The 15,371-nt window shown below is 46.7% G+C and overlaps 1 protein-coding gene across 1 annotated transcript; it reads left to right on the plus strand.

Annotated features, from left to right (window-relative positions):
• Positions 1-4,151: 4,151 nt before the first annotated feature.
• Positions 4,152-9,863, plus strand: LOC124698057. The gene is made up of 3 exons (XM_047230580.1): positions 4,152-4,457; positions 8,826-8,844; positions 9,345-9,863. Exons 1-3 carry the CDS (start codon positions 4,319-4,321, stop codon positions 9,793-9,795), a joined length of 609 nt encoding a protein of 202 aa, XP_047086536.1. The 5' UTR covers positions 4,152-4,318; the 3' UTR covers positions 9,796-9,863.
• Positions 9,864-15,371: the final 5,508 nt, after the last annotated feature.

Here is a 15,371-nt window from a genome sequence, read left to right on the forward strand (position 1 = left end):
CAAGGCCCTCCTCTCGCCGGTCGAGGCGCCCGAAGGTGAGGACTGCAGGCTATTGTCGGAGGAGAGGTCCCATTGCACATCCTCATGGCACCACCACCGCGTCCAGGAACACCAACACCTGAGTTAGAGATGACCTCAAGCATGTCCTCCAAAGGGATGGGTTCAGGCGTATGTCAAGAGCGGGATTTGCCCATCCGTGTGACGGATTGATACACTGAGCCCACTTGGTGATATTATATCTACGAATCTTGCAAGCGTGTGACTAGGACACGAGGATATGATATCACAAGAACGAGCTGAATATATTTGTTGGTAACGAGATCGAACTAGGTAGAATACCGAACATCAACTCTCAAACAAACTAGGTATCGTATGACAAAGGGAACAGAACTCAACGTTGAGGTTCAAACAATAAATATTATTCTTGAAAAACGTAGGGACCGTTATAGTTTTCCAGAACCACTTGGTCGTCATTGATCAGAGAGATGTCTCGATCATGTCTGCGCATTCCCGAACCCGTAAGGCGACACACTTAAGGGTATACGACACTTAGAGATTTATTCGGGGTGTTGGAGTAATAAGAGAAAACACCGGAATTGTCTCGGAGAGGTACGGAGTCTATGAATTGTTCGGAGAGTTAATAATATATTTTATTATTTAATTAATTGAATTAAACAATAAAAATTAATTAAATATAGGAAACCCCTAAATGGGCCACCATTGGGCATCCCATGAAGGAGGCGGCCAAACCCCAAGGGGAAAGGGTAGGCCGGCGGCCCATGGTGGGCCATCCAACCACAAACCCTAACCCTCTAGGGCGGCGGCGAACAAGGAGGTGGCCCCATTCATCCCCTTGGATTTTTCCTTCTCTCCTCTCTATCTCCTTAACATGTGGTTCACAAATTGGAACGTGCATACGGGGTGAGACCTCTCCACCATACGCACGCTATCGTGTTGTTGGAATCTCGGTCAGAATCCTCTTCTTATGTTGCTTCGTTGGACCGGAGCCCGGAGAACATCTATACACCATATGTGTGTAGAACTGCAGAGGTGCGACACTTGGATCACTTCAACTCTTCTACTTCTAGTCGATCCTAAGATCAGCGTCACTATACATCTTCACCAACAACATTCGTTCGGAATGTAACGATTTTGGTCTTCAAGGGTATGAGCACGGAATCCCTCAGTTACCTTACATCTGCATGTAATAGATCTTAGCTATGTTATTATGATGGTAGGAACGGCGGCGGGAATTGGGCGACAATGGCTGCATGGACGGTGGCGGTAGGGAGGGCGGCCATCCCCGGAATTTGGCCGGACGTAGGCACTCCGGTCGCGTGGGGAAGATAGGAGGAAAAGATAAAGTGATAGTTGGTGTCTTCGCGTGACCCTTTTTTATGATACATCACCTATTTGCACGGCGTGACACATAATTTTCATCACCATGTAAAAAAAAATGGGCCCTTTTTTACATCTACGTCATCTGCTAGAGTTGTTTGTTTGGGCCAAAATGTAAACATCGGTTATTTTACGTTTACATCATCTATTGGAGATGCTCTTAGAAGCCTCTCGAAACTAAATGGATCCATGATTTTGGCCATAGTTTTTCAGAAGGAAGAAGAGTGGGCGACCAAGGAGCTCACCAGAAGATCAAGGAGGGCCCACGACACACCTAATCTAGGTACACGTACCATGGTGGGTCCCGTATTCTCGAGCGTCCGATTGCCTGGATTCAAACTTCCAGGTGTAGAATTTGATTTGACACCGGGACTTTCAAAGGTGACAGCCACCATAAAAGAAACACAGAAAATAAAGACAAAAACTCCATGATGAGAATGATGGAGTATTTTACCTCATGACTATTGGTTTGTGGCACTAGCTTGATCTCTATATATGCTAGATAAATTTTTTTGCCCGGTGTGATTTGTATATATAAAAGCCCAGAAAAAAGGCAAAACGGGTATTTACATGGTATATACAGAGAGGGGTATAGAGGAGTACCCCAAACAACCAAGCTAAAAGAAAACTAGAGATAAACAAAAAACCAAAAGACTAAGAAGACTCCAACCAGGTGGCTATAGAAGATCTGTGCACAAGCTTAACCGTGTGCTTAATGAGCTCTAGATCATATTTAAAAACTGCTTTGCACGCCTTCATAGATGGTTGTTTGCCTTCAAAGATCAGGGCATTACGACATTTCCAAATCCCCAAAGCGCACATGGCATGCTACATAATTAGAACCATATAAACTTTCCAACATGATATGGTCATATCTATAATTATCCTATGGTCGATCCTTTTGTTTATGAGATGCAACTATTAGTACACTACTAGAAAAAGGCCTATATCCGCACGAGTTACCACCGGCGCTCTAAACTGGGCATGTGCCGGTGCTAACTACCGCCGACGCACGTGTTTTTAGGGTACTACTGTCGGCGCACGTTCGAGCTGGCGCGCCGAGGATAAGTTTTTATTTCTTTCGCTGGTTGATTCTTGTATCAATTCTGGGCGATGCGTAAAAAAAGTCTGTGCGCATCATCATGATGCAGAAGCCGGGGTTTTAATCCCCATTTCGAAGAAAAAAATAGCAACGCTACGTGGATGGTATAAGTTAGAACCTATTTGGATGACCGATCACATAGATCTAACAAATTTTCACTGGAAAAATAAGTGTTTATAGTCTCGTCATGCTGACAGGAAACATAGTTTATACTATGGTGTCAATTGTGTTTTATATCTCTACCACGTACTATTTTCTACCTTCATAGTACGCTGGATCTATTGGAGTCGCATATAGGTGCCACGCGAGGTGGACCTGGACCTCGAATACTGCCGGTAGATATTATGATGTTACTTCGGGGTTCTTTTGACACCTTAAGCTCACTTTATTCATTCAAAATAGAGGTTATGTCATCTAATACATGCAAAAAAAGAAAATCCGAGGGATCATGGGCCAAACTTGCTCCATTGATCCCCTAGCTACCATAGCTAACCCGTGAGCTACACGATTCGCTTTACGGTAAGAGTGTTCAGAGATAACTATCGAAAAATCACTAACCAAATAGTAGCAATCGTCAATAACTATTGCCACAATGTCGAGAAAGTTTTCTCCCTCCCTCATGATATTAATTACTTCAAGGCAGTCTAACTCAAGTATGATCCGGTTGCATCCAACGGATTGTGCAAGGATAAGTCATTCCTTCATCGTGTGCGCCTCCGTTGATATTGCATCATGAACATGCTCAAATTTAGAATTCATGGCTGCTACAAAATTACCAAAACTGCCACGGATTACCACTCACTCGTGTTGTGCCCCGTAGCAGATCAACATCAAATGATGCATCGACACTAATTTTAACAAAGTCCTTTAACACCTATCCACCTTTCTTTATTCTAGCTTTTGGAGAGTTGGCAGTCAAAAAATTATTTGATCGATGTTGCTGCCCTCCCTGGCTCCTGGTCAATATTTCAGTTCTTTGTCCAACGCGTCTACGCGGTTCACACATTAAATTAAGCAAGCCATGTTCCCCGTTGACGATCCAAGTAATTGCGTAACATCATAATCAAGGAGCGAATGTTTCATGTGAGAAGCAAGATAAACCGGTAGAGTGGCAAGTAAAAGAAATCGTTTTCTGATGTTATAGCGCGCGCGAGCAAGCTGCCTTGGTCCGGAAAAGCACAAGATACAGATCAAGAAAGCGCAGGGAGAAGTACAAGATACTACAGATGAAGGAGAGCAAAAGCAAATTTCGACCTAGACTCTTCACAGTCAGCTGTCAGTGCTGCTGTGTACCTAGGCTGGGAGCACGATTTGAAAGAGCGACGAACTTGGCAGGCAAAACAAAACGCCCCGGGGTAAAGCGTGTTGGGAAAACCGTGGACTGTCAAGCCGCAGGACGAAGATGCGGCGGCGAGCGACATAGGAGACGGACCCCACGTTGCAGAGACGCGACGCGCATTCCTTGGCGTCCATCCGGCCGATGAGGCGCCGCATTACGTGGTGGCGCGCGCGAGCCCCACACGCCACGCCCGCAATCATCGACTGCTGGTGCTCCAGCTTATGTCTAGCTTTTCCGGCCAACTGCCAAGCAAAGATGCAAGTAACTCCGTCGCGTTCTCGCCTCACGACACATGCACAGCATCAATCCCAGCTCCCTATATATGCAGCACTCTGCCCACTCATCTCATCACCAACTCTCTTACCGAACAAACCCTTTCCTTAGCAAAAGCGAAAGAGCAGAGCAAGCAATCAGTCGAGCAGCTACGGGCTACGGCGACGCAGGCCTTGCGATCGCTTTGCTGCATTCCGGCGGACACCATGACAACAATGGCGACGCCCAAGTCGTTGAGGAAGGCGTCGATCGGCGGCAAGGCGTGGCGGCTGCTGCGCCTGGCGGTGCTCTGGGCTCGGAAGGGGAGCGCGGCGCGCAGCCTCCGCCTGCTCAAGACCCTGCGCCGTGATAGACAATGTACTTTGTAGATACCTGTATAATACGTATCCATGTAATCTCTGTATTTGTACGATCTACCCATATATATATGAGAGAGGCCGGCCCTATTGGGTGCTGTGCAATACCCTACCAAACCCTACTTTAACATGGTATCGAGAGCGGAGGAATTGATCCGCCGCCGCCGTACGCTTCCGCCTACAACTCGAGATCGATCTCGATCGTTTTTCGCGTCGTCGCCCGTAGCGCCGCCGCCTACTCCTCTTCACACCTGTGATGGCCCCCAACACCACCGGGTCTCTCTCCACGACCGCGTCCTCCTTCCTCTCCGGCGGATCGGGCTCCGGTTCCGCCGGGCTGTCCAGACAGCGGGAAGGCGACCATGGCGTCGCGGATACCTACCACGCCCATCGTCATCAACAACGCCATCACCATCCGGCTCACTGCCGAGAATTACCTCTACTGGCGCACTCAGATCGTTCCGATCCTTCGGAGTAACCTCATCTACGGGTTCGTCGACGGCACACTCCCCTGCCCCGACGCTGAGATCGCAAATACCGTGGCCAAGGAGCCGGCTACCGTCCCCAACCCTCTCGTATGGTGCTTGGCATCAGCAAGACCAGGCGATCCTATCCGCCATCGTCTCCTCCCTTACCGAAGGAGTGATTGGGATGGTCATGCTCGCTGCTACGTCGCAAGAGGCCTGGGAGACGCTCGAGGTGAGTTATGCTACGCAGTCTACCTCGCGTGTCATGCAGCTCCGCACTGCCCTCTCCAAGTGCAAGAAGTTGGACAAGTCTGCCAATGCCTACTTCTCTGAGGTCAAGGCACTCGCCGATACTATGGCCTCCGTTGGACAGCCCCTCCGACCTGAAGAGTTCAACTCCTACCTCCTTGGCGGGCTTGACGGCCGACTACGATGCGTTGGCTGATCGCATTGGTGCTCGTCCGATCAATGATCCCATGCCAATGCGTGATGTTTATGCCCAGATGCTGAATGCCGAGCAGCGTGCTGAGAATCGGCGTGCCGAGCTTCGTGTCGACGTCCACCACGCGGCCAACTACTCGTCGCGCCAGGGTCCTGGAGGAAGTCGCGCTGCTCCGCCCCCTGCCGGTCGCACCGGTCCCCCGCCTCCTGTCCGTCCACAGGCGCTTACCCCTGCCCCTGCGAATGGCAACAGGCCTCAATGCCAGATATGTGGGAAGCTGGGTCATGTTGCCTCCTGCTGCTTCAAACGGTTCCAGGCCAATTTTCTGGGTATTGGCAACGATGGCCGCAACATGGACCGGCAAATCTCCGTCTTCAAGCCGCCAACCGGTGGTGCCTACACTGCTGCCACCAACAATGGCGCTACGTCCTCCTACCCGATTGATCCCAGCTGGTATGCTGACACCGGCGCGACGGATCACATCACCAACGACCTCAACAAGCTTACTATGAGGGAACAGTACCATGGCAAGGACAATGTCCAAACTGCCAATGGCTCAGGTATGCGCATTACACATATTGGTCAGTCTATCATTCATACACCATCCAACTCTTTACATCTCTCAAACATTCTTCATGTTCCGTCAGTTACAAAGAATCTCTTATCTCGTCAAAAAATTTGCCTATGACAATAATGTTTACTTTGAGTTTCACCCATGGTATTTTCTTGTTAAGGATCGGGCTACGAGGAGGTTCTGCTTAGAGGAGGGCTTCGTGGAGGTCTCTATAATCTCAACTTCGAGTCCGTGAAACAAGTGTTCAGCAGGTGTCGTGGTGTCACGAGATCGGTGGCATTCGCGTTTAGGTCATCCAGCCACTCCTATTGTTCAGCATGTCTTACATCGTCATGAGCTTCCATCGTCGTCAGTCAATAAAAATGTAGTGTGTGATGCCTGTCAACGGGGCAAGAGTCATCAATTACCATTCCTCGTATCGAGTCGTGTTGCTACCGCACCTCTTGAGATTATTTATTCGGATGTTTGGGGTCCTGCCCAAACTTCTGTTAGTGGACACAAGTATTATGTCAGTTTTATTGATGCTTATAGTCGCTTTACATGGTTTTATCTTCTTAAGCATAAATCTGATGTGTTTCACATTTTCCTTCAATTCCAACAACACGTTGAGCGCTTGTTAAGTAGAAAAATTATCCATGTTCAGAGTGATCGGGGAGGTGAGTACCTTAAGCTCAACAAATTCTTTTCCGACATTGGTGTTTCTCATCGTGTCTCATGTCCTCATACTAGCCAACAAAATGGTACTCGCTGAACGAAAACATCGTCATATTGTTGAGACTGGCTTAACCTTGTTAGCACATGCCTCAGCTCCTTTTCGTTTTTGGAGTGATGCATTCTCCACAGCATGCTTTCTCATCAATCGTCTACCTACACGCGTCATTAGCATGCAGACTCCACTTGAACGCCTTCTAGGTGAAACCCCTGACTACACCTTTCTCAAGGTTTTTGGGTGCGCATGTTGGCCCCATCTTCGTCCCTACAATAATCGGAAACTTGAGTTTCGATCCAAACAGTGCGTGTTTCTTGGTTATAGCTCCATGCACAAAGGTTACAAATGCTTACATATTCCTACCAATCGAGTCTACATCTCTCGTGATGTCGTGTTTGATGAAACGGTCTTTCCCTTCTCTCAACTTGCCTCTACACATACTGCACCGACATCATCCACTATTCCCTTACATTCTGACCAATTTGTTGATGCTGCATACTCCCCTACACTGTTTGCTAACCATGGTGCAGGACATGGCCGAGGCGCTCGACTTGAGCTACTCGACGATCACGTCGATCATGCACCTGATGGTGCACTGCTGCATGGCGCGGCTGACCCCCATGCAGCCGGGTCCCTCGACGTTGGCCCGTCTTCGCCAACCCGTGCCGCCAGTTGCTCCTTGCCCGGTCGCGGCCGACCGCAGCCCGTCTACGCCGTCGCTCGGAGCGGCTGCTCGCTCCGTGTCGCCCACCCCTACCGGGCCATCCGCCGGCCTCCCCATCTACTCGCGTCATCGACCACCGATGCCTCTTCGACGCCCTGTCGATCCTCGCGAGCCAGCTCCTGCTCGCTCCTCGTCTTGGTCCCACTACCAGGCTTCAACGCGGTGTTCGTCAGCCCAAACAACGCACCGATGGGACGATTGCCTGGGCAGCTACTCGCACTGATGATCCATCTCTACTGCATACAGAACCCACAGACTATCGAGCCGCTCTTTCCTCTCCACATTGGCGCACTGCAATGGAGACTGAATTTACCGCTCTTCAGAACAATCGTACCTGGCGTCTTGTTCCTCCTCGTTCTGGTGTCAATATTATTGACTGCAAGTGGGTGTTCAAGATTAAAAAGAAGGCCGATTGTTCCATTGAGAGATACAAGGCACGTCTTGTTGCTAAGGGGTTCAAACAACGGTATGGATTGGACTATGAGGATACTTTCAGTCCCGTTGTCAAACCTCGCTACTATTCGCTTATTACTGTCTATGGCTCTCTCTCATGGCCGGCACCTTCGTCAACTGGATATACAAAATGCTTTTCTCCACGGTGTTCTTGAGGAGGAAGTGTTTATGCGTCGACCTCCTCGGATTTGAGGATCCTACATACTCCGAGTCACCTATGCCGACTTCATAAGGCCCTCTACGGGTTGAAACAAGCTCCCCGTGCCCGGCACACTAGATTGAGTTCTGTTCTTGGTGACATTGGCTTTACACCATCCACTCGCCGATACGTCGCTGTTCATCTACGCGCCGCCGGGTACTACCATTTATCTCGCTTGTTTATGTGGATGATATTATTGTGGTCAGTTCTTCCTCCACAGCTACTGATCATCTGGTTCGTCAGCTTGGTACTATTTTTGCTCTCAAAGATCTTGGTCCTCTCCATTACTTCCTTGGTGTTGAAGTTCATACTTTGGGGCGTGATTTTTTGCTGAATCAACGCAAGTATGCCTCTGGACCTCTTACAGACGTGGCCGGGATGACTAAGTGTGCTCCAGTCTCTACTCCTATGGCATCCTCTCGATCGACTTTTCGCTACCGATGGTACACTACTATCTCCCGAGGATTCCACCAAATATCGCAGAGATCGTTGGAGGACTACGAGTATCTCACTATGACACGGCTCGACTTGTCCTTTGTGGTGAACAAGGTGTGTCGAGTACTTACATGCTCCTCGTTGTTCCCATTGGTCGGCAGTGAAGCGCATACTCCGTTATGTCAAAGCTACTTTGACTACCGGTCTACTTCTTCGCCCACCATCCGGTGATCCGAGCCTTCGTCCGCTTTCTCCGATGCTGACCGGGCGAGCAGATCCCGATGACAGAAGATCTACGGGGGGTATGCCATCTTCTATGGTGGTAATCTGGTTGCTCGGAGTGCTAGGAAACAGGCCACGGTTTCTCGATCTAGCACGTAGTCTGAATACAAAGCTCTTGCTAATGCTACTGCTGAATTAATATGGATACGAGGCCTTACTTGGTGAACTTGGAGTCTCTCAACGTCACCCACCTATACTATGGTGTGACAATATTGGAGCAACGTTTCTTTCAGCTAACCCGGTGTTTCATGCTCGCACAAAGCATATAGAGGTGGATTTCCACTTTGTCGAGAGAAAGGGTAGCTAAGAAGTTGCTTCGGATACGCTTCATCTCCTCCAAGGATCAGCTAGCCGATATCTTCACCAAGCCTCTCCCGCTACCGCTGTTTACTTCTTGTAAGCGCAATCTCAACATTCATGGGAAGGTTGAGATTGAGGGAGGGTGATAGACAATGTACTTTGTAGATACCTGTATAATACGTATCCATGTAATCTCTGTATTTGTACGATCTACCCATATATATATGAGAGAGGCCGGCCCTATTGGGTGCTGTGCAATACCCTACCAAACCCTACTTTAACACGCCGCAGCGGCCTCGGCTTCCACGGTAGGCGCAACGACCGGCTCCGGTACGGCGAGCGCGAGTTCTCCATCGACGAGACGCCCGCGTTCCGGTTCCGCACTCCCTCCGCGCGCGTGCTCCGCTTCATCCCCTGCATCGCCACCGCCGTCCCTGACACACCCGCGCGCTACGGCGAGGACCGCTACTTCTTCTGCGACGCCCGGGAGAAGGGCGAAGAGGGCTGCTCCGGGGACTACTACGACGATGCCGAGCTGAGCGAGTGCGGCGTCGAGGATGACCGGCTGCTCGAGCGGGCGATGATGGAGGCCAGCTGCGGGGACGCGGCGGAGGGCGGCGAGGACGCCGGGGTGGACGTGAAGGCGGACGAGTTCATCGCCAAGTTCTACGCGCAGATGAAGCTGCAGCGACAGATCTCCTGGCTGCAGTACAACGAGATGATGCACAGGAGTGTCTGCTAGATAGCGCGCGCCGCGCGATAGCTATATTTTCTGTGAACAGATATTGAGTTTTGGCTCAGCAATGCATAGTTTGGGGCGGGTTTGGTTTCCTGCATCATCTTGGCTCGTATCGGACCAGTAATTTTTGGAAAGAAGTCCATATAAACCCCCTAATTATTGAGTTTGGAACGCTAACCCCCCCTAACTATTAATTGGGACACATAACCCCTTAAGTATGCAATACCGGTCAACTAACCCCCTCAGGTCCTGATGGCTGTTTTGCTAGGTGGTTTTGTCCACGTGGACTGGTCCAGTCAGACCCCCTTCATCGAACACCCTTCTGGTCTGGTCGCACGTGATGACTCCTCTCTCTGGCACTGAACATTTTCCCCTCACTGTCACGATGTTAGGGTCCCTCATCGGCGGCGGACGGAAGCATCGCCGCCTTAGGTCAAAGCCATACCTCGCTGCAAACCTGGAGCCTCGATTGAGCACCACCGCAGATTCTCTGGGCGGTTGATGCTCCGTGGCACTGTCTAGCGTGCTGAAGCTCGTCGCCACCGTTGTGGTCGCTCTGAGCCTCGATTGAGCACTGCCGCATGTGCTTCGAGCGGCCGCTGCTCCATGGTGATCTCCAGCACCAACCCATCGGCCGCAAGTTATCCGCAATCTTCCTCCCTCCCTGTAAGTAGCAACATCACGGGAATTTCCTTGGTACTCTGTAGCTTGTAGTTGTAGTGCAGAACAATGACCGGTTCAGTGGCATGGCCTGCAGTTGATTTGTGATGTCTGCAGATTCAAAAACAATTTGGCAGGAAGCTCCATCTATGTGATATACTCAGTATGTGTTGTGTTACTGAAGCTGTTTCAAGAACTGAAGCCGTTGCTGGAGATGGGGAAGAGAATCTTTCTAACTTTCAAACATCTTGCTGAATTACAGAGTACAAGGCAGCAGATATATCAGATGGTGATCTACTCATATACCATAAGATGCACCTTTTTCACTTTCAAGTATACAGTGCAAAATAGAAGAGTTGAAAAACATATCACGGCCTGTGACTTGCGAATCAATCAGACTGAAGTTTCCAGGTTATTTCAAATATCTTAATTCATAAGTAATTCGCATAGCCTTTTTTATTTTACAAACAGTGAGAGGCTAACCTTTTCTTATTCAGACTTACAGCAACATGATCATCGCAGGCAATGTGAAGTGTTCTCCTATGCATCGACCTGCAGTGGAATCTTTTGGACAGTTACCATGGACTCTCTTGGACCACCATCATTTGCTGATTTAATTTTTCCGATAGAAAAAACAGACTGCCTGTAGCATCGATCTATTGATTGTTACAGAAAAACAGGGACCCCAATTCAGTGTTCTCCTCTGCATCAGATTGGACCTCTATTTGTCGACAGGAGAGAGGAACAGAGCGGCGCGAGAACTCGACTAAGCCATGCCGTCCTCCACTCCTGAAGAAGTATCGCCGATCATCGGCCTCGTCGACTGGAGAGAGAGCGGAGTGCCATGGAGAGGAGCGAAGTGGAGCGGCAGTAGCGAAGCAGAGAGAGGAGGTTCGGTGCGGCCTGTTTCGACCGGACCAGGTACCGCCTAGCCTAATACCACTGTCCACATGGACAAAACCACCTATCAAAACAGCCATCAGGGGCCTGAGGGGGTTAATTAACCGGTATTGGATACTTAGGGGGTTATGTGTCCCATTTAATAGTTAGGGGGGGTTAGCGTCCCAAAGACAATAGTTATGGGGGTTATGTGGACTTCTTTCGTAATTTTTGGTCTGTTTGGTTGCCTTTCGCTTTCTTGCACAAACCACTTCTCAAAGTAGTGTCGGCCAGGTCTGAAGAATGCCCGGTTCGGCAGTTTCCAGCGGTGCAGGCAAATCTTCACACCCGCTGATGCAAAATGAAATCTTCGGCGCATGGGCGGAGACGTGAATAGAGATGGCGGGAGCTGCGGAGCGCATCGGCGAAAAGCGAAAAGGGGGCGGGAAGGATTTCGTCACCTCCCACCGAACCCCATGGTCTATTTCTACCCCCTCCTCCACCTGTCCCCCCAAATTTCGAGCGCCTCCTCCTGTCGGCAAGCAGGTAAGAGGCGCACGCATCTTGGGTCGGCGAAGGTTGCAGCGGCGGCGGCGGCGAGTACATCTGGGCTGCTTCATCTACTTCCTGGTCCAGCGCATTTTCACCTCCGGCGATGACTGTAAGCCATCCCTTATCCCCGTACCGCGGTAACGTGAACATATATTGAGTTTTGGCTCAGCAATGCATAGTTTACTAGTTCCACACCATTGTGCATGATAAATAGAACGTCCGGCCCATATCCTGCCCGTCCGATATCGTTGGAGATTCGTGCGTGATCATTTTGCAGAAAAGACCCTCCAATTATGTCTAATTAGGATCTAGTCCCATAGCTGGAGTATAAAATCCCCAAATCAAATATCCCTCACAAATCCGGGTTCCGGCTGCCTCCTTGCTCTAGCCCCGTCGCTCGCCGCCCTCCTACGTTCGTGAGCTCCGGCGACCTCGCGTCGGACGGCACGACGTTGCATCGGGCGGTGCGTCGCTCGCGCGCCGCCGTGGTCGTATGGGGCGCCTCCTCGTCGCCGCCACCTCGCACTGTGGCTTTCTCCGGCGCTTGAGGGACGGCCATGCGTCATCCAGGTTGCTGCCAGCCAGCGTCGCCGAGGCGCGACTGGACGGGTGGTCGGAGACCGTGGGTGGACGCCGGCGGCTGGATCCTTTGTTTTCTTTCTTTTCTTCCTCTTTTTCTTTCTATTTTGTTGAATCTCTCGATCCAGTGGTTGTTCTTATGGATCCACTAGATTTGTGAATAACTTAAGATGGATCCACTAGAAACAGGCGTATCGGATGCATGTTTCCCATGGATCTGATGTAGTTTTTTCTTGATGGATTTAGTCTGTAATTTTGTGTTGCATTTTCTTGGATATGTACATAGATCTCTGCTTACTACTGTGTGTGGATCCCTCTGGTTCATGCATGAATCCTGTACGGATTTCTTGGATATTAACCTCATCTTCTTGGATATGTACTCCCTCCGGTCTCTTTTATTTGACTCAGATTTAGTACAACTTTGTACTAAATTTAAGTCAATTAAAAAAGAACGGAGGGAGTATATAGATATCTTACTACTGTGTGTGGATCCCTCTGGTTCGTGTATGAATCTTGTACGGATTTTTTTGATATTAACCTCGAAACGTGAAGAAAATTTTCTGTTGTTAGATACTCATCAAGAAATTATGAAGAACTTTAGAGAGACAAAATGGATCCATATACAAATTTGTGAATAACTTCATAAAAACAACGGAAAATCTGAACTTTTTTTGCCATTGTTAGATACTGATATTAAAATTTCGAAGAACTTTAGAGTGACAAAAATAGATCCACGCACAGAAAGGATTTCTAACAGTTATTTTCATAAAATATAGGACCTTTTCGTAAAAGTGAATCATCAATCTTGATGCAATGGCCGGCGGGAGATAAGGTCCGGGCATCATATCCTCGTTCGCTCGATCCATGGTCCCAGCCATTTTATGTGGCAGTGTGGGAAATGGGCAATTGGTACCTAGGCTAATATCTATTTTCTTCAATTCCCTTTTGTTCTTTTTATTTTTTTGTCAGTTATTGTATTTGACTATATAGTTTCAAACAATACTCAAGTTTCTTTTGCTGGATTGACTAATTTTTTTGAATTTTACCTTTTTACAATCCCCTTTTATTGTTAAACTCTATTTTTATGTTATATTAGAAGGTGTTATTTTAGTATCAAGATTCATGTTTTTGGACTAGTTTTTTTATAGTTCCCTTTTTCGGGGTAGTGGTTTTTTAGAGAGAGAAATAACGGGTGGGGAAATCACTTGCAACTCAAATAAATATCACTTTTTAACTAAACTATAAAACTAATGTTATTTTTTGTTTCTTATTTCTACTTTTGTATAAAAATCATGTTATTTAGACTAATTTTTAAAATTCTTTTTTTGGGCTAGTGGATTTTAAGAGGGGAAATAATGGGTGGGGAGCCGCTTGCAACTCAAATGAACTACCAATTGCAACTAAAATGAATTTTACTTTTCAATTTAGTTAGCTTTTGGGGTTTGTAACTTTTTCATTTTACCGTTGATAAATAGCAGACATACGGTTGAAAACTTGTGAGCTAAAAAAACTCACCAAAATATTTGAAATGAAATTAGCTTTTCGGGTCTCTAACTTTTCACATTTACCGTTGATAAATAACGAGAATAGGGTTGATATCTTTTAAGCTAAAAAAATTCAAAATGAAATTAGCTTTTCGCATTGATAATTTTTCACATGTACTGTGGATAAATAATAGAAAGAGGGGTTGATAAATTGTAAGCTAAAAAAATCGCCAAATATTTTAAATAAAATTAGCTTTTTGGGTCGATAATTTTTCACATTTACCGTTGATAAATAACACGAAGAGGGGTTGATAAATTGTAAGTTAAAAAGTCACTAAAATATTCTTAATAAATTAGCTTTTTGGGTCGATAACTTTTTACATTTACCGTTGATAAATAATGGGCAGAGGTTTTGATAAATTGTGAACTAAAAATATTACCAAAATATTCTAAATGAAATTATATTTTTAGATTGATAATTTTTCACATTTACCATTGATAAACAATCGGCAGAGAGGTTGATAAATTGTGAGCTAAAAATATTCATAAAATATTGTAAATGGAATTATCTTTTTAGGTTGATAACTTTTCACATTTAACGTTTATAAATAACGGGTACATGGGTTGATAAATTTGAGAGCTAAAAATGTCCAAAAAATATTCTAAATGACATTAGCTTTTCGACTTGATAACTTTTCACATTTACCGTTGATAAATAACGGGTAGATGGGTTGATAAATTTCAGAGCTAAAAATGTCCCAAAAATATTCTAAATGAATTAAGCTTTTCGGGTTGATACCTTTTCACATTTACCGTTGATAAATAACGGGTAGATGGGTTGATAAATTTAAGAGCGAAAAATGTCCCAAAAATATTTTAAATAAGATTAGTTTTTGGATTCGATAACTTTTCAGATTTACCGTTGATAAATAACATGTAGAGGTTGATAAATTGTGAGCTAAAATGTTCCTCCGATATTCTAAATAAAATTAACTTTTTGAGTTGATAACTCTTCACATTTACCGGTGCTAATAACAAACAGAAGGTTGATAAATTGTGTGCTAAAAATATTGCCAAAAATATTCTAAATAAAATTAACTTTTGGATCGGTAACTTTTCTCATTTATCATTGATAAATAACCGAGATAGGGTAGATAAATTGTTGTCAAATATTCTATATGGCATTAACATTCTTGTTAGCCCTAGGAACCTCAAAAAATTTGTCTAATAATCCATGCATGGTAAATATTTGATAGAGATTTGTAAAAAAAAAACTAAATCGTCGCACACACTAAACTTACTTGTCAGGAATTATAGTCAAAACACCAAGATCAGTGAACTGACAATTTATTAGTACTTTTCGGTGGGTTTTCTAGTGTATACGTACAACAAGCTGAAGTTTCACTTCCATCTACAGTGTCGGCG

The sequence above is a fragment of the Lolium rigidum genome, chromosome 3, assembly GCF_022539505.1.
Source record: "Lolium rigidum isolate FL_2022 chromosome 3, APGP_CSIRO_Lrig_0.1, whole genome shotgun sequence".
NCBI lineage: Eukaryota > Viridiplantae > Streptophyta > Magnoliopsida > Poales > Poaceae > Lolium > Lolium rigidum.